General features: G+C 41.3%; 1 protein-coding gene and 1 long non-coding RNA gene across 3 annotated transcripts in view; one reads left to right on the top strand and one right to left on the bottom strand.

Annotated features, from left to right (window-relative positions):
- LOC137974612 (GREB1-like protein) overlaps window positions 1-21,068 on the top strand; it is a 34,821-nt gene extending 13,753 nt beyond the window's left edge. The window contains exons 6-20 of one of the 2 annotated variants that reach the window (XM_068821524.1): window positions 974-2,491; window positions 3,959-4,124; window positions 4,450-4,704; window positions 5,389-5,495; window positions 6,296-6,419; window positions 7,146-7,648; window positions 7,912-7,977; window positions 10,716-10,829; window positions 12,622-12,779; window positions 13,988-14,657; window positions 15,883-16,052; window positions 16,380-16,522; window positions 16,924-17,163; window positions 18,476-18,907; window positions 19,410-21,068. In XM_068821524.1, the coding sequence (XP_068677625.1) occupies window positions 974-2,491; window positions 3,959-4,124; window positions 4,450-4,704; window positions 5,389-5,495; window positions 6,296-6,419; window positions 7,146-7,648; window positions 7,912-7,977; window positions 10,716-10,829; window positions 12,622-12,779; window positions 13,988-14,657; window positions 15,883-16,052; window positions 16,380-16,522; window positions 16,924-17,163; window positions 18,476-18,907; window positions 19,410-19,653 (4,910 nt within the window). In that variant the 3' untranslated portion in view covers window positions 19,654-21,068. Of the gene's footprint in view, window positions 1-973; window positions 2,492-3,958; window positions 4,125-4,449; window positions 4,705-5,388; window positions 5,496-6,295; window positions 6,420-7,145; window positions 7,649-7,911; window positions 7,978-10,712; window positions 10,830-12,621; window positions 12,780-13,987; window positions 14,658-15,882; window positions 16,053-16,379; window positions 16,523-16,923; window positions 17,164-18,475; window positions 18,908-19,409 lie in introns of both variants that reach the window. The other variant, XM_068821523.1, reaches the window with a different exon arrangement.
- Window positions 21,069-21,664: 596 nt separating this feature from the next.
- On the bottom strand, window positions 21,665-25,646 carry LOC137974614 (uncharacterized). Its single transcript, XR_011117481.1, has 3 exons — window positions 25,516-25,646; window positions 23,416-23,519; window positions 21,665-21,696 (listed from the first exon to the last, which is right to left on the bottom strand). It is a non-coding gene; the product is annotated as an uncharacterized lncRNA (long non-coding RNA).
- Window positions 25,647-27,500: the final 1,854 nt, after the last annotated feature.

Below are 27,500 nucleotides of genomic sequence, written 5' to 3'. Positions count from 1 at the left end.
CGCTGTCGTCGTTGCTCTATAATAGGGAGCTTACGAAACGAGGACGACGGCGGCTACCAGGACTTCATTTAAAAATTCAAGTTAGCGTTATTCATATCACTACGAAGCTATTTCATGTCGTTTCGCGTTAAAAATGTGTAGTAACTGTCGAGGAATTAAACTGGTATGAGTGGGTTGGAAGCGTAGAGAGAGAACTGAAAATTAATCGTCATGTGCTAACGTCCTCCACAGAACCTTGAATTTGCTCATTTCACGTCGTCATTTAGGAGATGACGGCAAAGAAATGTACCAAAATGTAAAACGCACGTGCAGAGCGTGCAGAGCCATTGTTTTTGCTCACTAAACCTATTGTTTTGTAGCGTCGTCATTTCGTAAGCTCCCTAATTCCACCTCGTTTACGTCGTACAATGTGAGCCAAGTATCCTAAGAAGAAATTGGTACGAGCTGTTTGACAATCACGTTGACAATGCGCAATCACGTTGTCGTAAACCCTCATTGAAATTTTGTTTGAAATGACGTCGCAAAACATGTGCTACTTACCAATTAGACCCGTAACCCGCAGGGGCTACGGGTCAATAGCCCATGAGGCAAAGCCGAATGGGCTATTGACCCGTGGCCCTTGAGAGCGACGGGTCTAATTGTTTTAGTATCACCCAACGAGTTGGACAGAAAAGGCAATAATAAAGTTAGCGAATGCAAGTTGAAGAAATATTTATTTGCCCGGAATAAAACGAAAGAAAGCGTTACGCTTTTCGATACTCGAGGACTATTACTAATAGTCCTCTAGTAGCGTAGCTAATCAAAATGCAGGATTTGCATTAGTCCACTAGTGGGGGATACTAAAGTGCGTTATGCACGTGCAGCACGATTACTTTTTTTCTCTTTTAACCAATGAGAATTATTGTTTTGTGGCGTTCTCGCCGTCGTCGTTTCTTGAACTCCCTTAATATTGTTTCTTTATTCTGTACTTTAGATGATGGCCATTCCAGTGACACCGGCAGATCCTCTGTGCCGGGCTCTGATACAGGTGACCTTCCAACCGAACCGTGGCTAACAACAGCTTGCGGAGTGCGCCCAGTTCTTCTACTTTGCCAGCATTCTATACCCAAAATATCCTGTAGTGTTGAGGACATCATTATCAGTGACCTCCTGGTTGGGTGCTTCGATCCTCCACTTGTCTCGGACCATAACCAGTTTGGCAGTATGATATCGGGAGCTTACAGCGGAACGTCGACGGGGGCGGATGACAGCCTTGAGAATCCGTCTAGATCGTACTTCGGCTCCGTCCCTTGCCTTACAACTCAAATGGCAGTTTTGCTAACGGTTCAGTATCTGACTCAGTTTGTCGACGATGACCGCATCAGTAGGGAAGACATTGAGCAGTTGCTGCAAGACGCCAGACTGGAGTTAACAGCCACCGTGCAACAACAAGTTCACGTTCTTGCCCAGAGCAATGCAGTAATGCATGTGCAACTTCCGGTGCTTGCAAGTCTCACTGCAGCAAACTCCAAAGGTCGAGTTAAAATCGTCTCGTCGCCAGTATCTTTGGACAATGCAATCTTCAGGGCCTTGAAGTTCGTCTGGGAGATTCACCGATATAATCAGTCCAAATTCCCGAAGGTTCCAGTTCCTGATTTCATTTTCATCTTAGCAACATCAACGAAGAAATCACCGGAGTTCTGTTTGCTTGTAACAAGCATTCTTCAGGCCAAGTACCTCTCGGAGGCCATGATAGGACACCCAGTGGGAGCACGGATTGCTGACAATCTTAGTCGGCTGGAGAATCTGTTCAAGCTGTCAAGTGATGCTCTCGAACAAATGATCAACAATTTTGAGGATGCGATGGGACAAGGGCAGTTGGTGTTTGTGCCTTTTAATGGGTTTGCAAGGACGAAAGTAATGGTCGATGAAGCTGCGAGACTTGAGCCACGGGTTTCAACGGCTTTCTCACATCATCAAAACCAAGCTCTGTTTGTTAGTCAACACCTTATGGCAAAGCACCTTCTCAACCAAGTCTGTGCAGTCGGTGAAAATGTCAACGCTCTGGATCTTAATAATTTCACAGCTGTTTCTGCGATCATTATTGTGCCTCCACTCACGACCCTTTATAACCAAACTGCGCAGAGACTCTGCAGCTCAGGGCTCCTGTTTGAACTAGATCTCGAGACGTATGATCAAGCCACTTTGTTTAGAACGGCAGGAAAGTACGTCATCAAACACAGCGGCTTTGAAGAAACACGAGAACAGCTGTTAGAGGTTTTGGAACAAGTTAACACTAAACCAGAACGACTCTTTGTGCTTGTTTTTGATCAGGCGCAATTTTTCGGCAGTCCTCACGGCATTCTTGATTTTCCTTACTACAACGAATTTCTTGATGCTCATAACGTGGTTGTGCTCTATGTGACGGCAACTCCTTACCTTTTTCAAACGAACTGTTCCTTCATTGATCCTTCGAATGAAGTCTACTGGTCCGACGTTAGATCAGAAACAGGTTAGTATATTTGGAGTTCGTGTCTGGGGTTTTTTTAAGAAAGTAAAGCTACTTGAAAACGGACGCAACATTGGGAGTTGTTAGTCCGGTAGATGTTGGATGTTGTTGGTATTGATGCAACAACTTGCAACAACTTTCAACAATGTGAAAACACGCAATGTGTAATGGGAAGGATACGACCCATAAGACTTTGTAAACTTACAATTCGACTGCCATGTTGTTTCATCACGAACCGTATCTTTTTTTCGTATATGTACTTAGCAGTTACCGCTTTAATTGAAGCAATTGACGAAGATAAAGAGAGTCTTCCCTTTTTCTTTGGCTTCGGTGTTCGTCTTTTTCTTGCCGTTTCTTGGTGGTGTTATTTCTTGCTCAATGTGATCAAGAAGTTCTTCTTGCTCCGCCATTATAATGATAAATTTGCTTTGTTAATTCCCCAGAAGTCTCGAAGTTTGAAATTTGAACAAAAATCCCACACGTGCGCATCGCGTACTATGACGCACGTACATCTCCATGGAGACCATATTGTAATGCGCGCGTGTGGCCCCAACAATGTTGGATGAGTTGTGCAAACGGGTGCGACATTGTTGTGCTACGCTTCAGTAATCACGGAACAAAAGAAATGCTGGAAAGTTTCCGTGGAAAAACCTTAAATAACAATGACCACAGCCAGGTTTTCTGAGCCTGCGAGACTAAGCACCCCCAGCAAACTATTGTTTTGACGAAAACCGCTGGTCAGCAACCTTGGTTCTGGTCATTGCTGTCTAAGGTCTTCCGTTTCCCTGACAGTAAAAACCATACCTCAAAGTATTCTGGCGTTGAAGAGATGTTTTTCTTTTTTCAAATCGATAAACAATCTGGAATATTCAATGATAAAAACTAGCAATAAAAAAGAAGAACGACGTTTCGACCTCTCCGAGGTTTTTTTTCAAGTTCGATTGAATGGTTGTAAAATTAGCAAAGGTGTTAAAAACCGATCAAAATATATAAGTGATTCAAGTGATTCAGTCTTCGCTGAGAGAAGGTGCTCCATGCGGTTTGCAGAGCGTTGAAATAGGCTTTTATCTTTGATTTTCTCTCGTAGTCTATGAACTTATAATTTACACATTTCTAATCGGTTTTTAAAATATATTTTAAATTTTGCATCTATATGCAAATTTTACAACCATTCACTCGAACTTGAAAATGACCTCGGAAAGGTCGAAACGGCGTTCTTATTTTTTTATCGCTAGTTTTTATCATTAAATATCGACTTAAGAAACATTCTGGAATACTCGGAAAAATCCGAGTGCTTACGAACAAAAATCGAACCTACGACCAGATCTTCCGATTACTAGTTCGGATTCTTTACCACCGAGATAGAGGAGACTCCTGGGAGGTTTTGGACAAATAAAAGCCCAACGTTAAGCCATCTGCGCTAATTGCGCTTTGAAAATCAGCGGCAAAGATGATTATTAATTTTATCAGGTGGTGTTTCCTTGAGTATGGCGGAAAATTCCAGTGACCACATGGAAACTAATGAAGGCACGTATTTTGGGATGAAAGAGTACTGCGAGTCGATCAAATGGACGCATCAGTTTCCTCTGGTCAGACAGGATGATGCTTTTGAGAAGATGGCCTTAAGAACTAGCAGGTGATTGATAACAATACCTAGATGTGAAGATAGTCAGTTGAGTTTCGAAAGCATTGCAAAAGCCTAAACTGGACAAGTATAAAAATGTCCGATTAATTGCCAAATGGTTAAGCGACAGAATGAGCTTGCGCCTGTACCTAACACCGCTGACCGCTCTAAATGATCGACAGGCCCAGACACCTACTAATTTTGCTCAGCAGTTGACTTTGTTAAACTGCTTTTAACTGCTTTAAATGAATATTGGTGGCGTGAGAGTAGTTTTCTTGCCTTTTGTCTTGCCTTTTTGTTGTGCAATAATACGATTGGTTCCTTTTCCTGTCTGCAGAACTACAGATGACGTAAATCTCAGCGTTCTGAGATGTTACCTTCTTATTCGTCACTACTGCGCCGCAATCATGTGGTCAGCGGGTATCAAGCCTGCCGAACCACACTGCACGTTGAAGACAATACAGATCATGCGCGAGATCATCGAGTCGCCGGTTCATAATGCGGATGGGAGTGGTTCGATGCTGGTGATTCGGATACCATCAGTGGAGCTTGCGAATTTGGCGTTTGAAAGCCTGAAAAACACACGTGACAGGTTAGTATCTTGTTGACATGGAGCTTACACAAAACTTTGAATAACATTCACCAAGACCAGCAACATTTTCTCACGTAATGTTATTCTAAGTATTTCTCAACTTTGTTCGCGAAAGGAAACTCTTGGTCATGAGATATCGAAACTGGCACACAGACTAACAGGTTAGAAAGTTTTATAGATTTTTTGCCAAGGATCTGGAGTATTTGGGTGTAAGCACTGATTTGGAAGGTTTCAGCCTTTCGGTGGTTGTGTTAAATACCTTCGTTGAAATACTTGAAATTTTTTGAAGTTTTGACAGCTTGTCACGTTAGTTTAGTTTGCATCGGCGGTAGCGTAAAAAGATACCGGTTAGAGTCTCTCGCTTAATTATTTGAATCTTTTATTTGTTTTTATCTTTTAACTAATTTCTGAGTAAAAAAATCAGTTCACTTCAAGGTTATGAAGTGCGCCACTTTCTTAGCCAATAAAAAAACGTACCTAATTCTCCCTACTCCACCAATTGCGCGAATTTTCCCGCGCTTCGGGCCGGTTGCAATGACTTATTTGTCTTGTTCTAATTGATTCATTCGATTGTCTTCGTCTGTTGTGATTGGCTAATGTAACAACATTAAGCTCATGACGCTGCATTCAGGGGCGCCAATGTATTTTACCATTGTTAACAGAAAGGTATTTTTGATTCTGTAGGCTTGGCTTCCAGTTCAGATTTGCAATTATACAAGACAACGGTGTCAACGAACTAGAAATCGAGGAGTATTTCTTGAAGCGGCTGAGACTGTGGGGGGAACAAAGAGGTGAGTGGCTCAAATTGATGTCGTGATACTCTGGCACCGTGACATTCTATTTTAGGGTCACGGGAGCATTGGACGCGGCTTCGTCTGTCGTGTCGGACAAAACTCTACTCTTCCGTTAGTTTGTTGTTTTTGTTCTTGTTCTTTGTCTTGTTCTTCTTCTTCTTGTTCTTATTCTTTGTCTTGTTCTTCTTCTTCTTCTTCTTCTTCTTCTTCTTCTTCTTCTTCTTCTTCTTCTTCTTCTTCTTCTTCTTCTTCTTCTTCTTCTTCTTCTTCTTCTTCTTCTTCTTCTTCTTCATCTTCTTCTTCATCATCTTCTTCATCCTCATCCTCATCCTCATCCTCATCCTCATCCTCATCCTCATCATCATCATTCATGGAGTTAACCGTTTATTAAAAGTAGACCCAGATAAATTTTTCCTCGCTTCTATCTAACCTATCGGATCCACTAGCACTCGACCACGATAACAACAACCTTTATCCAGTTTGGCGATTACTGTGTCATCACGTTTCTTCAGTACATGGTTATAACCAGACCGCATAAAGGTTCAAGCGTTGTTCTTGTTGTTACGGACAACTCCGGGTGCACTCATTTTTTATCAGAGGTATCCACAAACGATCAGACAGAATTCAGGTCTCTCAAACTTCGAGAAGAGAAATAGCGATTCAACAAGTAGTCCATCACGACCGCGAGTCACATTCAGCCAAATAGACACTCAGTGGCTGCTGAGAGAAGGCCAAGAGAACATATATAGTGTTGCTAATAAGTTGCTAATCATGATGCGACTTGCAATTACATGCAGGGCAAACCAAACCCAAAACCAAGTCCTTTGAAAAATGGAGTCCGAAGAGCTTCGAAGATCTTCATGACCTTCCCTGCATTATCATCTTGAGTGGAAGAGAGAGACCCGGTGACACTTTTCCAAGGTAACTACATTTCACTATTTCACCAAGCTTTGTAGTATTCTTAGTTTTAATCCGAAGTGTAGCGTGTTCCCGATATGCCGCGAATCATCCAAGACGAAATCCTCCATTATAGAGAATTAACTTGCAATTGTTGGAGGTGCGTTGCTGTATTACGGTCTCGGTAAAGGAAAATGAGGCGTCCGGGGTAAAAGAAAATTGTCGCACTGCTATTTTTTGTATAGGGTCAACTGTATATCATACTAAAGCTAATAGATTGAATTATTTGAAGAAAGTTTAAGTTTTTGGTATTTAATATTGCCTTTTAGTTTTGAGGCCTCAACACAGAATGACCGAGTCTGCTGCAGAAGCTCCTACCCCTTCACTTTATTGCGAAAACAACCGCACTTTGTTGTATCTTAGTCACAGATGAATGCACTCCAATACCGTGTGAGGAATTTTTGATATGTTAAGAATTGAAGGACATTTTAGTCGAAACCTTCATCTCATACTTAATTTGGGCAGAAAACGTGCCATAAAATCAGTCTCAGAATGTAAACGGAAAATTCCTCACACGGTATTTGGGGTAGTACGATCATGTATTAGCACTGAAAATTTGGAAGCGAAATTTCGCCCTTGCATGGCTCTGCAAGAAACTGCCTCACAAGTTTCCCCATACAATATCGCAACTCTCTCCTCGTTTTATTTTGTGTGGAAAACGTGAATGACTCCTTGTTATCCTCTTTTCAGGTCTTTGAAGTATATTGACTTGAGGCTCATTGACAGAGGATTTGTGTATCGATCATCCTTGGAGCTCGAGTTCAGTGCCATTGCTTGTTACATCGGATCAGGAACGGGGTCTCGTGGCATCGAAACCAGCGAACCGAACAATCAATCCGGAACAGACCCCAAAGACGATTCTAACGCAGAAACGGCCTGCAGAACTAGTCGCTACTCCTCAGCCTATCCACTACCTGTGATCCTAGTCTCACGTTCCGTCTTCAAAGCATTCCAATCCGATTTTTACGGTTATCCCAAACATCTTCTGCTGCCAACAACACCGCAGACCCGGTGGGTGGGGCTCGGTCGTCCGCCTGTCGTGACGTCAAACCCTCGTCACCAATCCCTTTACTACAGGGAATGGACGGAGCCAAAACCAAAGCAGATCCCTGGTTCACAGCAAGATGCGTCTAGGCAGCCGGTCATAACGTTACGAAGTGCTAGCGGAGTGGTTATCAGCCCAGATATTGCCGGTAAAGTCACTGCCTAAATTAGAAGTTATGAGTCTGTACTCCAAAAAAGTGAATGGTGCTTTTCCCATGAAGTATTTTTATCAGTATGAAATGGTTATTTTACCGTTACCCTTGTGATTTATTGTTAATTTAAGCCCTTTGTAACATCATATGTTCGTTGTCATGACAAAGTTGGTTCCGGCTTTGAGTAAACTCCATGTAAATAATCTGTTTTTTCCTTCATGTTACGTGTACATCAAAATGTTGGCGTTCGATATTTCCAGATGTCGTTGAAGAAGATGGTATGTCTGCTGTAGAGTCATTTGCCGAAAGCAACAGAATGGCTTCAAGTAAGTAAACTGCAAGTATTCTTGTTGCGGTCGACTAGAGGAAAAGCACTAGATAACATCGACCTAAGCCTGGTGAGCCATATATGCCGCTCACAAAGTGGAACTTTTAATAATTAATCCTCTCTTTTTTTTCTTTAATTTTCTTTATACCCGTTACAGGATCCGTTCCGACAGTGGGAAGAGCGCCCGAAATTTGTTAGCTGCAAGTTGAAAGACTGAAAATCAATTTGCTAGCAACAGGCTCCAACCTGGGATAATTTATGGCATGAAGAAAATTACTGTAACGTCTCGAAAATGACCGGTCTATTGACCGTTTTATAACTGAAATAATCCTCACCGCGATCGATCAGAAGCGAGAGAGCGAGGAGCGAGCGAAAACGAACTGATCATCTTTCAAGACTCCGCTGACATATCGATGGCTCACCAGGTTTAGGTCGATGTTATCTAGTGCTTTCCCGACTAGAGACCTCTTTCATCATGGCGGCCAAGTAAAATATTCTTCTGATTTAATGCTAATAAGCCTTTCTAGCCTCGCTACGATGAGCAAATTTAGAAAGAATATTGATGGTTTGCATCTGACGTGTACGACGGCCATTTTGGTGTACAGAACAAGGCAATAAAATGTTTTTGGGAATTTGACTCTATTATTATGCAAACCTTGTGGGCCATTTTCTACTGTTTGGAACACTAACATGGCCGTCCCATCACGTGGATGCAAATCAAGAATTTGTTTCAAAATGAGGGTAGTAGGTCTAATTAACATTAGGAAAAAGAATGTAAAAATGGCCGCCATTTATGGAAGTGGTCAATTTTACCGCTTTGTCATAACTGTCCACTTGCATGCAGCTACAATTACCAGTAGTACTTGACAACTTTACGTGAGAATGATTATGTCCTGGTTGCTTAGCAATGGTGAAAAGACAACTAAAAAAGGAACATATGATTCCCAGGAAATTGTACTAACACCTGACGAGTCCGCCATCGAGCGACAGGAAGTCCTTGTGCACTAGGCTTAAAACTATTCTTGGAAAAAGTGTCTCACTGAAGTGCGGGCTCGACAACAATGCCTCAATAGACTTAACTGATTAGAGTGTAATGTGAAGTGCTAGTTTTGTACTCCATATGAACCATGTGAGCGTTAGCCCTACTAATGGCAATGGGCCTCACACTAGGACAGAGAAAAACTCTGACCTTCGAGTTAGACCACCGCTGCTCTACCGACTGAGCTACAAGGTCAGACGAGAGCAATAGATATAAATGGCGAAAGGGTTTCAAATGAAAGCCGCTAGCCTCAAACGCGAATCGTACTCTAGTGTCATCTTTCTCGTGTAATACTTTCTGCAGGATCTTTCTTTGTCTCTCGATTACATATGGAGCAATTGTCGAATTCAGGGCCAAACAAACCTAGCACGTGAAAATTAGTTGGGCTCATTTGTTCCCGTGGAGGACTCATCGAGTCCTTCACTGGAAGGAAATGAGCCCAACAAATTGACCTGCGCACAACTGAGTGGCTTCATAGCTCAGTTGCTAGAGCACTGCACAGGCATCCCAGAGGTCATGGGTTCCTGAATCCCGTTGGAGCCACCTGAATGTTTCAGGCCCCAGTTGTTCAAACGATGGATAGTGCTATCCGTCGGATAAATCACTATCCAGCGGATTAACACTAGCACAACCAATTGAGTTATCCAGTGGATAGTGATTTATCTGGCGGATAGCGCTATCCATCGTTTGAACAACTGGGGCCAGTGGCCTGTTTCTCAAAAGTCCCGAAACTTTTCGGGTCTATTTCGGGCGTCACAATTCCCTTTATATCTTCGCAACGCCGAGGTTCTAAGCCATCAAACTTCACAATCCTCTTTGTTTTTCTTACATCAAAAACATGTTGAAGGATTAGCTTTTCAAACTAAGCAGATTGCAGTTTGACGACTGGCTTTTCTGGCCCGAAACGTTATCGGGACTTTCGAGAAACAGGCCCCAGGTGTCTATAAGAAGCAAATTCCAGGGAAGCGCGAGGATCACTATACATTCATTTCACATGAAAATGAGTCAGAGGGAGCTTTTGAAGAACGAAACACATAACTATGGAAAATTTTGTTAGCGAATATGGAGCTTAAGCAACGACAACCGCGATGGCAACGAGAACGTCACGAATTTGCATATTTAGTGGTTAAAAACAATAGCTTCGCACGCCCTGCACGTGCGTTTTTCACTTTTGTCCATTTCGTTGCCGTCGTCAGCAAAACAACAACGTGAAATAGCCAAATTTTTGGTTTTATGAAGAACGTCAGCACTTGAGGATAAATTTTCATTTTCTCTCCTAAAATGGAGTGCCGTTCCGACTGGTGTCATCTTTGAGGAATTACCACACCCTTGTCATATTAAAAACGTTGAAATAGTCAGGAAGCGATTAAAATAACGCAAATTTATATTTTGAGATGACGTTCTCGTTGCCGTCGCCGTTGTCGTTGCTTAAGCTCCCTAATGTTATGGAAATAAGTGGCTGTGCAATTCTATACTTGGGTCTAAGAAATTATACACTTAGTAGAAGCTCTCGGACTGCAGCGGACGCCACCCACCACCGTTGTTAACAATTTCAATCAAGTTTGAATGCGGTTTTTCAAAAAATTGATCAACCAAGCCGGTTAAAAAAGATGTATAACGCGAAAAAGTCCAAATGCGGTTGATCTTAATAGAACTCAACCTGATAATCTTGATGTTTTTCGTTTTGATTGAAGCAGGCGCTAGTGAAGGTGAAGATAGTAGCTGTGAAGATTCCAAGACGGCGAGTGAAAACGAAGCAGCAAAGAAAGCAAGAACTTCAGAAGGAACTGAAAAGCGCTTAGCAGTCGTAGGTAATTGACTAGTTAATTAGTTGAGTGGACTGTGAGAATAGGGAAAGAGGCAAAGAAAACCGTATGAATGGTGTAGGATATAGGAAGAGTTCAGATTCTCCGTACCCCGTAGGCAAAACAGCAAGCACGTCTCTACCAAAATAAACTGCTCCCAAGCACTTTACTTCTTTTGGGTTTAGATTTACATTCCATAGCTGCTCTCCGAAATCAAACGTTGAAGATTGCTGAAAAGCATGCCGATTGATCTACCCAAGCCAAGCTTCGTTTTCATTGTGACTAATACAATTCCAGCGGCGGCAATATTCGGAAAAGCGGGGACCCCTCCCATGGTGGAAAATTTGTCACTTAGACACGTGACCAGTCTGAACCAGGGTCTTTCTTTCTTCGCTCCCCCTGGGGTGGGGAGATGAAAGACCCTGGGAACGAGGTTGTCTGTGGTAGAGAAGAAGCCAGAAGAATCCGGGCTTAAACGGGCCTCGAATATATTGACCGTTGGATTGCACTGCTCAGCTCTGAGCAACTGAGCTATCCAGCCGACTGGGAGATGGTCACCTGTGAGTTCGAATTATCTCTCGGAAGAGTTGAATGAATGATTGCTACAGAATTCATGATAATATATGAGCAAACGCAGATAGTGTCTTTTTGGCGAATCTTTGCTGACGTCATTGTTTTCATTTTGTCTCATTAACATACTAGTTTGTCGAAAGAAGGCATCATAGATCGAATGCATAAATGGCGCCCAAAATGTTATCCTTTTGTTTATACGCTAATTAGGAAAACCCTTAAATAAAAATGACCACGACCAGGTTTTCTGAGCCCACGAGACTGAGCACCCCTAGACAACCATTGTTTTAACGAAAACCGCTGGTCAGCAACCTGGTTCTGGTCATTGCTGTCTCAGGTCTTCCGCTGATTAGACTCACTAGCCTCGCTCTCGAGCAACATTTCTTTTGTATTTTGTCCTTGCAAGTTAGGCTAGTGAGTCTTATTAAAAGATAATTGATCAACAATCAGAATTTGTAAAAAGCTTTAAAATATATGGCGTTCTTTCCCAAATTGAAGCTTGATTATCTCTGAAAAATCCATGGTTACTTTTAGTTTTCTTTTTGGATACCAAGAGCACTTGCTAGGTTCAGCTTTCTCAGCATAGTTTTAAACCGTGCAAAAATATCGCTGCATTAGTAAGCACCACCAATAGCAAACCCGAGTATCTCGAGATGCGCAGAATGTATGCGCAACAACAATAGTAGGCACCGTCCTTACAGGGAACCTCCACTAAAACAACAAAATAACTTTAAATCACGGAAAGTAATGTTTACAATTAAAATTGTTCAAACTTTTTCAAATGAAAGCGTTTGTATCCGAAAAAAAATGAATTTCAAACCGCTTGTTTGGCTTTGAAATTTCCCGAGGGCCGCCATCTTGAATAATTGTGACGTGTCGTGGTTGCGCTATTGTTCCAGAACAATCGCTCTTTGTATCAGAACAATAGGGCAACCTCGACACGTCACAATTATTCAAGATGGCAGCGACCGTGAAATTTGAAAGCCAAAACAAGCGTTTTTGAAATTCACTTTTTCGATTACAAACGCTTTCATTGGAAAAAGTTTGAAAATTTTTAATTGTAAACATTACGTTCTGTGGCTTGAAGTTATATTTTGTTATTTTAGTGGAGATTCCATTTAAAGGGTTGAGAAAAGAATCGCGTGTGTCTTAGGTGCCGCGCCTTGTGGTGCGAGTCTTAGTGTTTAGAGAGACTTTTGGAGTAAACTGATTTTTGTGTTTCTTCAAGGACCTACTCTTCTTCACCGTGCGTATGATTTGAAACCAAATTCGCGGCAAAGCACGATTGCTGGAGAAACGGGAAGCGAAGGCAACGGAAAGGAACAAGAAAAACCAGCCGCTGAAAAATACCACCCGAGATCAATTCTGTTCAGTGGACCACCACAAGTAATTAGTATTATTAGAGCGGTTTTCAATTGAGTGTCGTAAAACAAATACCAGAATAATTACTTCGACCAATTACAGCAGGTGCAAACAGCGCGAAGAACCAATCCAAATTGGTAGCAATTCGGTGTAACTTGCTCAAAGCACGGGAAAAATTGATCGTGCAAGTCGTGATTGGTTTTGGTTTTCCTTCTGATTGGTTGATAAACTGGTGCGAGATTTTTCAATCAATCACTAAGCTTTGCAATTGCTGGTTTTCACTCACGTGATCAACAGCCATGTTTTTCAACGAAAACAAAAGGAAGCGTTTGCATAATAATAGAGTTAAATTCCCCGAGGATTTGGTCGGAGCACCAACATGGCCGCCTTTTCTTTGTTTTGGGCACCAACATGGCGGTCGTGACGTCATGTGAAAACCGAGAATTGCAATCGCGTAGTTACGTTCGGCATTCATTTGAAAACTGCTCAAATGTTGCTCCGTTTTTTAGATTGCTTAGACTGAAAGTTCGAGTGAGATATGGGAGATGGCGGAAAATTAATTCAGTTTTTAAACGAACGAGGCATGGCACAATGTGCTCTGTTGTTTTTGCTTTTTTTTTTAATGAGGTGAGATGTGATGAAAGGTGGGTCTCTGCAATCCCGCACCTTAATGGAAAGTTCAGTCTTGACTTTGGAGGCTAAAAGTTAAATCTTAACATTTTATTTCAGTCTTACAAAATTCCGAAATTGAAGTTTTCAACTTACCACACAGTCTCCATCAGAAAAAGGAGCTCTGTGTTGTCACGTGACTTACTGTATATTCGGTCACGTGACAACAAAGTACCCAAAATGGTCGCCATTTTTTATCGTTTGTTACAACGTGGCTGTGATTTCTAATTCTGTAATTATCCTATGCAAAGCGGCCAATTCATCCTTTTATTGTGCAATTTTATTGAAAATAGGCTAATTCACTTTTTCACTGGCAATACACCTTAGTCCAAAATGGCCGCCATTTTAGTTTCTTTTGTTTGATTGCAAATCGGCCCTTTTGGCTTCGTTCAAGGTTAAATATTCCTTTTGAATTTTGCGTTTGAGAGCAAGGCCAAAAGAGCCAATTTGCAAGGAGGCAAAAGAATACTAAAATAGCGGCCATTTTGGAATAAGGTATATACGGATCACAAAGCTCCATTTTGTGTTTATGAACTGTTCTTGTTTCTCCCAATTCTTTATAGGTTGGTAAAACGCAAGCGTATCTTCATTTTATTCGTCTATTACACCAAACGGTGCAAAAACTGAGACGCGTGGATGTCTATAACGAATCGTTGTCTATCGCAGATGAAAGTTCTTCACAAGTTATCCCCGATACTTCAGAAGCTAATCCCGAGAGAATGGTGTGGCCTGTTTACAATGAGATAGTTCAGCTACCTTTCAGCTGTATATTAAATGAACGACGATATTCTACCACCAGCAAGCTCCGAGTACATCCGCTTGTTGGAAACACCACTTCCGGTGGTGCTTCCACGCAGCCGCTGTCCACCAAACGGTCTCAAAGGAGACCAATATCTTCCATGATACTCTCGTACTGGGCTGCTTACGACACGTACCACCATTGCGACGGTTGTAAGAGCTATCGAGAAAGCCGGGGTCCCAGTACTCCTCTGAGCTACGCATATCCTCTGCAGGGTGGGGAGTGGCTGCGGTTTTTAATCCCGCACCGATGCGTGCATAGTTTCACTTTCACCAAGGACAAGCAACTTCGCAGTTTGCGCCTTCCAGCTGTTTTGACTGGTGCCAAAGGAGAGGCTGTGAAGTCGCTGAAAACAGAGTCAGCGAGCGCTGAAGAGATGACAGGGTCATTTAAAAGCCCTATCATGATGCCAAGTACCGGAAGACATGATTGTGGTAAGACATGATGTAAATAATTTTATGTTATCTCAGATAGTACGGGAGCTATGATTGGCTAATTTAGCGGGCCGTATAGAGCGTTTTCACATGACGTCACGGCAGCCATGTTGGTGCTCCAAAACAAAGGAATGGCGACCATGATGGTGAACCAAACTAATCCTCTGGGATTTGAACTCTATTTTTATGCAAATACGTTCTTTTGTTTCAGTAATCCAATATGGCTGCTGGTCACGTGAGTGAAAACGCTCCATTCTACAATACGTCCCGCTGTCTGCCCCTCAGTCCGCCCCGCAAAATTTGAAATTTTAATGCAATATTTTCAAGGAAGTTTTTTTTTTCGTCTTGTTTATGTCGAATAAACACTTGAAACTGTTTGAATCTTGCAAGCAACTATTTCAAAAAGACAGTAAGATTTATTCGTTTTTCAAATTCAGCACATGCCAATCACTTGTGGCAAGTGGACGTTCCGTTTGACGGCAATTAGTTTCCTTTGCCGCTCGCATGACCTTCTCAGAGATACGATAAATATCTTACTAACCTCGTTTTCTCGGTCCGTACTATAACTTAAGGCCCGCGTGCTTCGCGCTTAGGCCGTTGAATCAACGCCAGTCGGAAAGAAAGATTCGGTCCGTAACTTATCGTACGGACCGATAAAACAAGGTCAGGAAGATTTGTTGTAGAACGGCGCCCTTTCCGTTGCACCTTTTCGATAGACTAGAATTCATCTTAATCGGTAAACTTGATCTCTAGGCTCTGGAGGAATAAAAACAAGGACTTGTATAAGTTGATTTCTCAGAGTTTAAAGGTGATGCCTTTTTTTCCAAGATTGAATCTAAAGATAACTGGGCTACTGTTATGTCTTCGTCAAATGGGCGCTTTGCTGCACTTCGTCCAGAAATCAATGAACTAAGTCAATGAAAAGTCTTAAGCTAACTAAGTTCACAACGCAGCACTCCTCTTTAATACCCTCTACTTTTATTTTTTGCGTTTTGAAGTGCTTATGTACGGGAAAAAGCGATGTTTATAGTTTAACAAAATGATGTAATTTGCAACTATGCTGTAAGTCATTACCTTCCTTTCTATTTCTTTTTTTTATACTCAAAAATATGGATCCGTCGGACGACATTGAACGGAGGAAAAAGGAGAAGGCTTTAGCTAATGATATATTAAACGTGTCTTTTGCACTTTTAGTGCACTTAAAAGGCTTTTCTTTCCCATGAAGGTCTGCTGAACTTGTACCACGCAATGGAAGGTGAGGATCACATCCTTCTCGTCTTTGTAAAACACCAGGAGATAGCTCTGTACCACAAGGCCTGGCCAAATCACGTCATAGTTGGGCTGCCCGCCAGCGCGGATAATCTGGGATTGGGAGCTGCTCGATACTATATCAAGGTAAGATGCGAAGCAAGCTAACTTGTCTTGATCTGTTAGTAACTCGTACTTTACCCGTTTCAAAGGGAGGGGGGGTTGCCCCTCTTACCCGGGACAACGTTTCTCCATATAAACAGGGCGTTAGTTGCCCATTTAACTGCCGTAGGTTTCCCTAATCATGAACATGAAATTAAAGTCAGAAAGATCAGCGCACGGCAGTTCGACAAGAAATTTGAGTGGTCGCCAGTAAGCCTGAAAAATCCATGCTTCGAACGAACGCGTGAACGTGTGACCGGGCTGCACTTGCTCTGCACGATAAATATTACTGTTTTGTCTCAAAATGTACAGGAATTTGCAACCCAGAATTGGCAAACAGAGCGCGAGCGGCTCGCGGTTCAGAACAAGCCAGGTCAGGAGGTCTGGCCGTTCATCTTCATGATGGATGACTCCTGCGTCATGTGGCAGAATCTTCTGAAACAACCTGTCAAGCAGTAAGTCAGTTCGTTTGTTGAAAGTTTTGTGGTTATGTTATGTTATGTTCCTCTTTCCTGAAGCAGGGTCAGCGCAGTTGCGTTACCATTCGCCTTCCACTTTCATGTCCCCGGATCGATTCCCGACCGTAGCGTCAAATCTGCGTTGAGTTTGTTTTTTCCCAAGTCTGCACCGAGAGGATTTTCTCCGGTACATTGATTTTTATCCTTCACAAAAAGCCAACATTGTAAGTCCACCCCTATGAATTACAGATAAACTTTTAAATCGTTAGTATTTTGTAACCAAGACACCTGTTCTTGCAAGGTTTTTTTTTCACTGAGTGTCCTGTAGGGCTTGTTGATTGGTTGTGCTTTGTCTTCAAAACCATGCGCTGGTTTTCTCATGCATACAATTTTGGCAGGGAAGAATCTTGCACTAAGGATACCGAGGGTCCTTCCTGCATCATGACCTCCTTGGTAAGAGTTCTTCAACACCTGGAGGGCACACCAGATCTTCTGGATTACGGCATGCTGGGTTTGCAGCAATATAGTACCGATTTGTCCAGCCCTTTGTCTGAAGGGTCTTTTACTCACGGACTCGTACAGTCTTCGTTTTTGATGAACCTGGAGAAGCTTCAAGCAATCAAATTCAACAAAAACAGGTAACTACTGCATAATTGTTCACATGCTTGCAAAGATGCGCTTTAAAAAAATATTTCCTTTACCCCTGGTAGACTTTTCGGGAGGATTGAAATGATCATACCGTTGAGAATCCCTTGCGAACATTTCCAAAGTGCAAGAATACCAAATTGCCGGAACTCGTAAGGGATTTCCTTCCATAAGCAGCCTTGGACGTACACCCGTTTAACTGTGCGAATTGTTTGAAAATCCTAATAGGCGAGATACAGGCCACTTAAGTTGATGTAGGAACTTTCACAAAAACACTTCTAGTCATTGGTTAGGTCAAGACTTGAAAGCTAGATTTCCAGACTTCATGGCTACCTCCCTATAACCGCTCGGCTCCGCTGCCCTTTTCTGTAATAGCACGAGAATTTCCCTTTCAGTGAACGTTTTAGTCTGGAAACGACGATGGCTACGACTACGACATCGCCGCAAAATTATAACATCATTGGTTAAAAGAGCACAAATAATCGTTCTGCACGTGCAGCACGGATTTAACAAGTATGTTTGCGGTCCTCTGCATAACGACGACGGGAAATCACCAAATTTGAGGTTTTGACGACAACGTAAGCATACAAACAGAGATTCTTTCATTCTCTATTTCCACTCTGATACCGCTCGTACCTTTTATTTTTTTAGGATACTTCGCCATATTGTAGGACGTGAACGAGGCTGAATAATCACGAAAAACTTACGATAGAGCCAAGTTATATAGTTGACGTGACGTTTTTCCTTACAATTACACGACGTAATATCCCGTCTTAATATGACAAGCTTACTGCTGTAAAAAGAATGAAAACAGGCAGAATTAGAGCTTTAGTTCAACAAGAAATATCGTTTCTAAGCAAAGCCGCGCTGATCTACAGTTATTTATGTCTAAAAACCACTTTGAAGACGGTTAGCTTTTACTTGTTTTGCTGGGTACTACTATTTCAATACTCTAAAAAATTCGATTTTCCAGGAGCTTGTCTCGTTAGCCTAGTGGATATTGGAATATGCAAGGGAACCCATCGATCCCGGGTTCAACTCTTTGGCTCGCCTTATCTGAATTTTCTCTGCACATTGAAATGTTTGTTTCTTTGAAGTAGATTTAAAGTCTGAAGCAGATTGTACGTCGTGTAAGTTAAATGAGAAGGAAAATGTGGGTTTGAGGGATGGAATCTAATGCTAACCTTTCAAGAGCTGTTCATGGCTGTTTAAGGGTATGCACTGTGCGCATTCGTGAATGGATTGCTAGTTCTTGTTTAATAATGTAGGCAGTTACCGGGCATCATCGTTTTCTCTCTTTTGTAGGTACTGGTGGGAAGACGTAGACTTCAGTGTCAGAGCTCTTGCGAGCGGAATCCACAGCTGTCGCTTCGACCATTTGGTGGTAGCCAAGAAGTTCATTGAATCAGGGGGTGCCACTGCTTTCAAGGAGGAGCCAGTACCAGCGGCTGAAGGCAGCAACGACCGCGGCAAAGACCAAATGCCGGGCGACAACTTAGTGACTGCTCCAGACCGAGAGGATGCTACTTATCTCAATGCCCCGGCGTACTATCTTCTGGAACGATACCTTGAGCTCGCAGGCACAACTAAGCTGTTCCCGGTGACTGCAGCACAGCCAAATCATCCCGTTTTGGCTGTGGACTGCTATGTAAACCTTGGTCCGAAACTAACTGTCGAGTTTGTGAGTTCAAGTGGATGGGATAAAGAGAAAATGGCTAAATTCAAGAACGAGACCAGGTAAGAGGTCTGCAGCCTTCTAGCATTTGCTAGCAGTTTACGCGAAAGGGGCTTTCCCGGGAATCGAATATTTCGAGAAGAGTGTTCCTCGCTCGCTCCAGTCCCCTAGTTTCTGACCGCGCGCTATTCTGGAGCAACTCGGAGGATCCAACTAACCTAATAGAGGTAGACTTGTGAAGGTAGGAGACAGAAAAGTCTACCCTCTCTTCTCCCCCGCCCTCTGGGGCTTATTGTTTTCTCCCCACCCCTTCCTCTTCACTTTGAAATATACGAGTGTACTTTCGTTTTGAAGAAAGCACGCAAATTGGGATTGCATAAGCCGCGAAATTAAGTAACGTCTGCGTTGTTGTTATCGAAGAAGTTTCACATTGACAAAGTACAAAGGAGAACTTGTCGTTTTAAAACGAAGTATCCAGAGTTGTCCTACACGCAGCTCAATCTAAAGCCGTTCTATTTCAGTCTGTGATGACATCTGAAGTCTTCTTTGATTGGTTTGTTTCAGTTACGGAGGGTTATTGCTTTACTTGTGCGATCGCTCAGTTTCCAAGCAATTCTTATCGCAATTCAAGTTCGCTTCAGGTTCCCGGCTCTGTCTCGTGTGTCAGGATCGCAACATGCTTAGACAGGAAGTTGCGCGGCTTGACCTGGAGGAACACTGGCGCTTCCGGTTACGTGATGAACTGCAAACTGCGAACAGCCCTGATCAACCTGCGCTGTATTTTCTAGCGGGAAAGCACGACGATTGATTGACAGGGCAGAGATATTAAAGAACAGGCGCTTGGACCAGCAAGTCTTCGAGTTTGCAAGAATGACGAAAGACACAATGTCAATCGGAAATTTCCGGGCAGTAACGATATTCTGACAGTGAATTCTTAATCTTACGAGTTTCCAACATGCTCGACGGCATCATCCGACTTACGCTCGGCTTCCAATTTGCTCGCGATCATTTTACCTTGAGGCAATGTAGACAACATTTCCAACCCAGAATGAACGGTTTCTTATCACGGAACAGTCCGATAGCAAATGAAGAACAATGAAGGAGATTCTTTTTATTAGTGGCGTGCTGCGATTTTTTATATCGTTTTGTGATCCAAGAGTGAAGTTTTTTCGCCTTACATTTAGTCCCCTCAACTTTCTTGTAGGTTCCCTCTTAAATTGCTATTTAATTCAAACAGAACATTGTATGTTTTGGCTGCTTAAAGTGCTACTATGATAAAAAAAAATCACTTCCTTTTTTTTTTCGGATTATAAAACTGTGTTTGCTTAACACTTGACCGGCAAAATTTTGAGTTTCGATTTTTATGCGCAGGCTGTTTACTTTGAGTGTAAGTTTTGGATTTCGTGGTCCGCCACTAATCACGTGAAAACTGACCGATTGGACATCAGAGGGTTGGAACTAGAGAAAGTGACGTCATTTATTTTTACTCGTCTTTATGTTAATTAGAACTACTGCGCATTTTGAAACAAAAATTCTTTTGAAATCTGCTTGTCGTAGCGAGGCTAGAAAGGCTTATTAGCATTAGAACAAAATAATATTTTATTTGGCTGCCATTGTAAAAGAGGTCTATAAATGCAGCTTATTATATTTGCGGAAGACGATTTTAAAAGTCTCAAAGCCCGAAACCCCGTGCTGCATATTAATTCAGCCATGTACACCCGCATTGCATTCCTAAACTAGTGAGTTTTTGACGTCATTTTCTCCGCGAGCCAGCTCTCTCAAGATTTTAAAGTTCGGGCCTGTGCTTTTGTGTAAATAGTTTAAATTAAGAACTTGAAATAAAGTTTGTTGTTGTTGTAGTAGTGGCGGACCATTAAATAGGAAAATTCCAGTTTAAAAAGAAGTCTTCTTGAAATCAAGGCTTAAAACTTGGGTCAGTTAGAGTTAAGCTCTCGTAGTCTTGAAATCCAAAGAAAGTTTGGTCATAGTAGCACTTTAAGCCGTCGTAGTTACAGATTATTTTATGGGCAATGGCACAAATTTTATGGGTGGACAAGTTCGACAAAAAGAGAAAGTATTCTTCAAAAGTGTAATATAATGAGACTGCACAAACTACAAAATAATTCAGACCCTTACAAGCCAATAATCAGCAAAATTCTTTAAAGTTTTTGAGTTTCCAGTTTTTATCAGCAAGACGCTTAAATAAAAAAGAAACATGCTAAAGTTGCTTCATTGATTAACTTACATAACAGCACTTGATTTCATATTTCACAAAATCCAAGGGAAAGCGAACTGTTTCGAGACACCAGTCTCTGGGAGTTACTCCGTTCAAATTACTCTTTACTTCACTAAAATGTGGACACTGAAACCATACACTGTCCGTTGACTACTTAGCGGAGTATCAACAGCGAGTCGGGACGGGACGAATCCACCCCCAGGATCGGGACGGGAGAAAGTTTATCAGATGGGCGAAACTTTTCGCCATTCTTGATTTTGCCGCGGTTTCTCCGTCTCTTGCTCAATTGACTGCCTTTGGTCTCCGAGGATGTAAATGGTGTAACAGTTTTGAAAACAAAGAAATATGTAAATCTGCGCATCCCCTCCATCCTTTCGACATTTTCCTTATAATTTACTATGATCATGATTATCGTTACTCATAACTATTTAATCAATGCATTGGTTTTGTGATGAATTGTACATTTCGTGAGGAAGTTAATATGGACGATCGGACCTTCCCCTGTGCCGATATCGCCAGACAATGAAGACGACGAGGCGAAAACTCCATTCCGAAACTGTTGAAGAACTCAGTGTCCAGGTTCTCGCGGAGCGTGCATGCCGGTATCTTGGTGGCCTGCGAAGGAATTTTGTTAGTTTTTTTTTTCCTTTAGCACAGAAGCATGGCATAGCGTAATAGCGTTGCAATTTGCTGGATTGCAAGTAGCATGGTATCGCTTAGCGTAATAGCGTTGCAATTTGCTGGATTGGTGGCCTGCGAAGGAATTTTGTTAGTTTTTTTTTTCCTTTAGCACAGAAGCATGGCAAAGCGTTACAGCATCGCAATTTGCTGGAGTGCACAGCATAGACCGAATGCATAAATGGCGGCCAAAAAAATGTTCTTTTGTTTATGTGCTAATTAGCCTCACTAACCTCGTTTGCATGGACAAAATATAACAGAAATGTTGCTTGAGAGCGAGGCTAGTGAGTCTCATTAGCACACAAACAAAATAATACATTTTTGGCCGCCATTTATGCATTCGGTCAATGGAACGTGGCACTCCACATTATACCACGTTTCAAAAGAAAACTGTGGCGATACGTTGATGATTTGCACGAAAATTTAGTACCATGCGAAGCGGGTAAAAGTAAAGCGACCAACGTAGAAAAATTAAAAAGTTGACGTTTCCAGCGTTGGTCAGAGAGAATTCGCCCTTACAAAAGGCTAACGAACATACCATATTGTGAAGTGAGCTGTGCTATGATGAAGTATGGTTTGTAAGAAAGCGTGACATTATGAGTTCTTCTAAGATTCACCCCAATAATCTTAGGTCATCCGGGGTTGATACTACCAAATTTTCTTGAATAGTAGATGATATTTGATGATATTTCCTTGATGTGATAATACAGGACAGCGCACTTCACTACAAAGTTTAAGGACGGTGCCTAGTAATTCAAAGGTATTTTTGCGCGGTTTTATGAATATGCGGGAAAAGCAGATCTCAACAGGTGTTATTAAAATACAAGAAGAAAATTGGGGGTTAACCACGCATTTTTCAAAGACAATTAATCAACAATATTAGCAAAAAGTTTTGAATGAATGAATGAATTTTGTTTTTGGATACCAAGAGCACTTGCTAAGTTCTGCTTTCCCCGCACAAATTCAAACCGCGCAAAAATATCCCTGCATTAGTAAGCAATACCTATAGGAAATCCGAGTATCTGGACATGCGCAGAACGTATGCGCAATAAAAATAGTGGACACCGTCCTTAATCAGATTTGACTAAATAAGCACAAAGAACCCATAGTATGCCGTTTGAAAATCCGGCATCTGCCGTTAACCGTTTGCCATGAGCCAGTAGAGAGATTTAGCATTGCGTTTCATCATCATCTAGCGCCCCTAGGGGTCCGGGGCACACTCAACCACTTTCTGCTACACCATGCAAGTCATTATCCTCCATAGCAGTCGTCAGATCTTCCCTCTCTATACCCGAATCCCTTGATAGGATCTCCGGAAACGTGAGTTTCCGAGACTGGATAGGGCCACTGCACGGGCCTCCAAAGAAGCAGGCAGCATCGAGAAACGGCAGGTTGCTACTTGTCATTAAAAGCGTGAAATTCTCGGCTCAGTTGAACTTGTCTTGCTCGTTTTCGCAGTTGCTTGCTATCTGGAGCTTACAGGCAAGAAGCTAAATGAGCTAAATGTCAAACCAGTTTCTTCCAGTTTCCAAAAACGCACATTTTAACCCGACGTTTCCCTTTGTGAAGTAAAGTCGTTGCTAAATCTCTCAGTCACTGAATTTGTTCACGCGCGAGCTGCATATAACTTGCGACGCAAGCATTTTGAATACTTACAGAAGTAATAACGTTGCCTCGGTTGTCAATGCCTACATATAAGCCAGCTTCCACAGCCCATAGAGTGATCTTGTTTGATCCTACCGAGGTCAGGTGGAAGATGGCTGCAACAAACAATAAACATAAGCCCAGCGCGAAAAGGAAAAATAAATTTGGTCTAGGGCTCGCCAAAACAACTCAAGTTTATCAAACACATAATTTCCTCCACTAAAGTTATTCGATTCTCATCGGACGATAGCAGTACAATTTTCAATTTTCATTCATTTTCATTCAGAAATTTCATTCAGAAATTTTACTTCTGACTCTCTGGCCCGGGTTGCTCAAAGCATGGTTATTTCTGCTAGCCAGTGATAAATAGAGTGGTTTTGAAATGAGTTTCGTAAACCCAAAACCAAAGTAATAGACCTTATTCATAAATGGCAGTCACATTTATAATTCTTTTGTCCAAGTGCAAATTAGCCTACCAAGCGTCATTTTAGAGCAAGAATTCTTTTCAATTAACAGTATGGTATAGAGGCTTGGTAGGCTAATTTGCACTTGGACAAAAGAATCATAAATTGACCGCCATTTATGAATAAGGTCTATTACTTTGGCCAATCAAAAAGGACGGAGACAATCCAGTAAATCAATCAACCTAAAGCGCGGGAAAATGTGCACGCGCGAGCCACGATTAGTTTTGGTTTCACTTCTGATTGGTTGAAAAAGTGGCACGAGAACTTTTAACCAATCACTAAGGGAAGTAATGCAAAACCAAAGTAATTTGCTAATTACTTTCGATACTCAATTGAAAACCGCTCTACCATGAAAACGTATAGGTCTTGATATCTCTTAATCGACGGTTAGCGCTAACCAGACTTTGAGCTACTGACCCCTGGAAGGGGCGCGAAACTCAAGTTACTATGGTAACCATGCTTGAACGAGTTAAAGCTGCAAAGTGGTTGTAATAGGCAGTTTCACCATTACTTTTATCAAAAGCGAAGAGCAAAATCGAAAACATAAAGTAACAAATGGTAGTAAAAAACAAGAATACTCAAACCTGGATGCAAGTTTTTCATAACTGAACGCTTTCACTATAGTTTTGGTCTTCTTACAGAATTATAACCATAAATAATGATGCAGTTTGATTGCTAAGGATTATGTTAATGTAAAGAGACTCTTAACTGTCTTTTGCTGTTATAAGTATTATAACGGATGAAATGGGGTGTATTTTGGAAAATGTCTACTTGACCTTTCAAATTCTATGGTCTTTGGTTGATTATATGGACTCTTCATGCGCCAACCTATTTGATATCTTTCTCATTATTTTCAAGAGAGTTTGTAGGGATGCTTAAAAGTGCTGAAAAGATATTTCCGTGCAGTTTTGGTCGGAAAACATGAAACTCTCTGGACATATGAAATATTGCAATAACCCTCGCTTTCCTCAGCTCAAAAACGGCATGATAAATAAACTATAGTTTAAGTTAAGTTATGAAACTTTGCAGTTGATTTATTATGTGATCTTAAAAACGTGGTTAAAGATCAATTCGCTGAATAAGCTGATCTTCTAAAACAAGTTCCTCGGGCAAATGGGACGGGAATGCATGTTGCATTCGCCCGAGGAACCTTTTTCTTCTTGTTCAAGAGGTGCGAAGAGGTTTGCCTTCAAATTTATCAAACGGCTGACATTTGAAATTTATTGGCAGTTTTTAATTTATCGGTTAAGTCCTTATGTGTACTCCATCAGCAGTGCATTGAAAAGAACATTGAATTTTTCTGAGCAGTGATAGCGGAACTGTTGAATCAACGTGACTTTTTGGATACTAGAAATTAAAACTAATTTTTTAAAGAAATTACTATCTTTCTATTTCTTCTTAACCTTGTGTTTAGATTGCTTAACTTCAACTTTGGGAAATTTTTGTAAGTAAGCTCACAAGCTACCGTAGCATTCGTCAAGAATCATTTGAAGATACGACTGCCTTCTTTTTTCTGGTGACAACAGTGTTAATGGCAACACTTTTAATCGAAAATGTAATTTTGCAAAAGTAGTTATCGTGCATTTTTTGACTTACTATAAATGCTGTTATTATTTTTTGTTCCCTTCACGGTACCATCTGGCCTAACCTCGAGAAAATGTCCATTTCTGCATTGTAATTTTCTTTTTCTCGGCATCAAAACTGTCGGCGACTCCGATGGTAACCGAAAAACCATGATCGTAGCAAAAGACTCAACCCGCGCGATTGCGAATATTACCGATTCTTCACTGAATGACTTCTCACTCGTTACTTCGTGTCGATTAGAGATTACGGGTGGGCGAAAAAGTCATACAGTTTTAAAAGGATAAAAATATAGGCAATTAATATCACGAAGAAATTTATCTTGGGTCCGTTGATTACTTTGTATTGTTCGCTGATTGGATATTGTGTTGTTAGGATCAGGGTAATATTTTTTAGGAGATTAGATGTACATTCTTTTTCACTGATATCTTGGAAAAGGTTTGGGATAAACTTAAAAATATATGCTCATGAAGGCAAATTTTTCATCGTTATAAAGGTAAACCACAGAGGAATCGAAAAGTGGTAATGACTTGAAAACCAAATTTGTAGTTAATTTACTGATCCGATTTTTAAAAATGAATATTTTGAATAATTGAGAGTTGAGAGTTAAGTCAATCGGCAAGAATGACTGATGTCCTCAGTTAATTTTTGTCCTTTGTGAAGGATCCATTACTGGCCAAGTAAAACAAGGCAAATATCGAACATTTTCTTGCAAAAACATGACTTAAATATAGTGGACTACTTAGAAATCTTTTCTTGATACGAAATAAACGAGAATTGCCCGAAAGAGGAAAGGAGTTTCGCGCCCGTTCAAATTAAATAAGTGGAAATCAAAGACTTCGGAAGAGATATCAATTATTGTAGTTGAATTTTTCCTGAGTAAATCTCAAGTAATATATCTGTGCAATCGCATACTATTTTTTGTCTTCCCATTCTGATGAAATTAATTTAAGAAGTAATTCCCGGGATTTCAATAAATTGTTTATGCAACATGCATGTGAGAACCACTCAGCCCCTATCCACAGTGACGCCCTCTGTTTGCTTGATAAAGTACTTCCATTCTCCCAGACTAGCTAATAATTCGCCGCAGAAATTTTATTGCCGTTGTTTTTTCCTTCAACTTGGCTTGTTTTCTGAGAGTAAAGGTACTGCTTTACTTTCCTTAATTAAACGGTTCATTAAAAAAGACAGGCAATATTGATAAAACAGTCATCTCCCTTCGTTTTATAACGCTCGCGTCTGTGCGCATCTCTTAGGGCAAGTTTAAATCAGCTAGGGCACTTAACTTTCTGTTATCCTGAGATATTACGCAAAAGGAATTTGAAAGTCCTTGGAAAACGTTATGAAAGAAAATCCCTTCAAAATTGAGCTATATAAGTACCTTGCATTCGAGTGGAAAACTGCGAGTGAAGTAACCAATAACAACACTTTTAGAAACTTCTATTATCTAAAGAAAGAGGTAAAAAGATTTGCAGTCATGATATGATGTCGTTCATTACAAAACCCGCCTAACCCGCCTAAATGTTACCAGTTTTCACTTTGTTATTTTTCAGAGAGTGTTCAGCAACTTTTCTGTGCCCTTCCAGCACTATGATCTTTTCCCGGTAATCTCTTCGTTTTGTTGCGTTCCCCTAAAACTCTCGGTTATACGCAAGCCATACAATATCTCGAGCACCGGCTAAAGGGTACTCTCAATTTGCCATGTGATACGTCAAATATGTTCGATGCTGTCTTTTCATGGTGAGCCACATTTTGATAAAATCAACGCCGGATGAGAAAGATATCGATTCCCGCCGACATCTCGAACCAACAAGTATTTTGGTTCGTCGCAAAACAACAATAAAAACCCATGATTATAATACTTCACATCCATCGTTCCGGATAACATAACGAAGAAAAGGAAGTTTCTGGTCGTTCTAGCGCTGGAGCACCAATTGGGAATCTGTAAACTGAAATTAATAATTAACGCAAATCAAGTCAGATGTTTGTTTTTAAGGAGAGTGGAAAACCGGAGTACCCGGAGAAAAACCTCTCTGTGCGGAGTAGAGAACA

This window comes from Montipora foliosa, chromosome 11, assembly GCF_036669935.1.
Source record: "Montipora foliosa isolate CH-2021 chromosome 11, ASM3666993v2, whole genome shotgun sequence".
NCBI classification, from domain to species: domain Eukaryota; kingdom Metazoa; phylum Cnidaria; class Anthozoa; order Scleractinia; family Acroporidae; genus Montipora; species Montipora foliosa.
The sequence above is the reverse complement of the archived record's forward strand: the minus strand, read 5'-3'. Positions and strand labels throughout refer to the sequence as shown.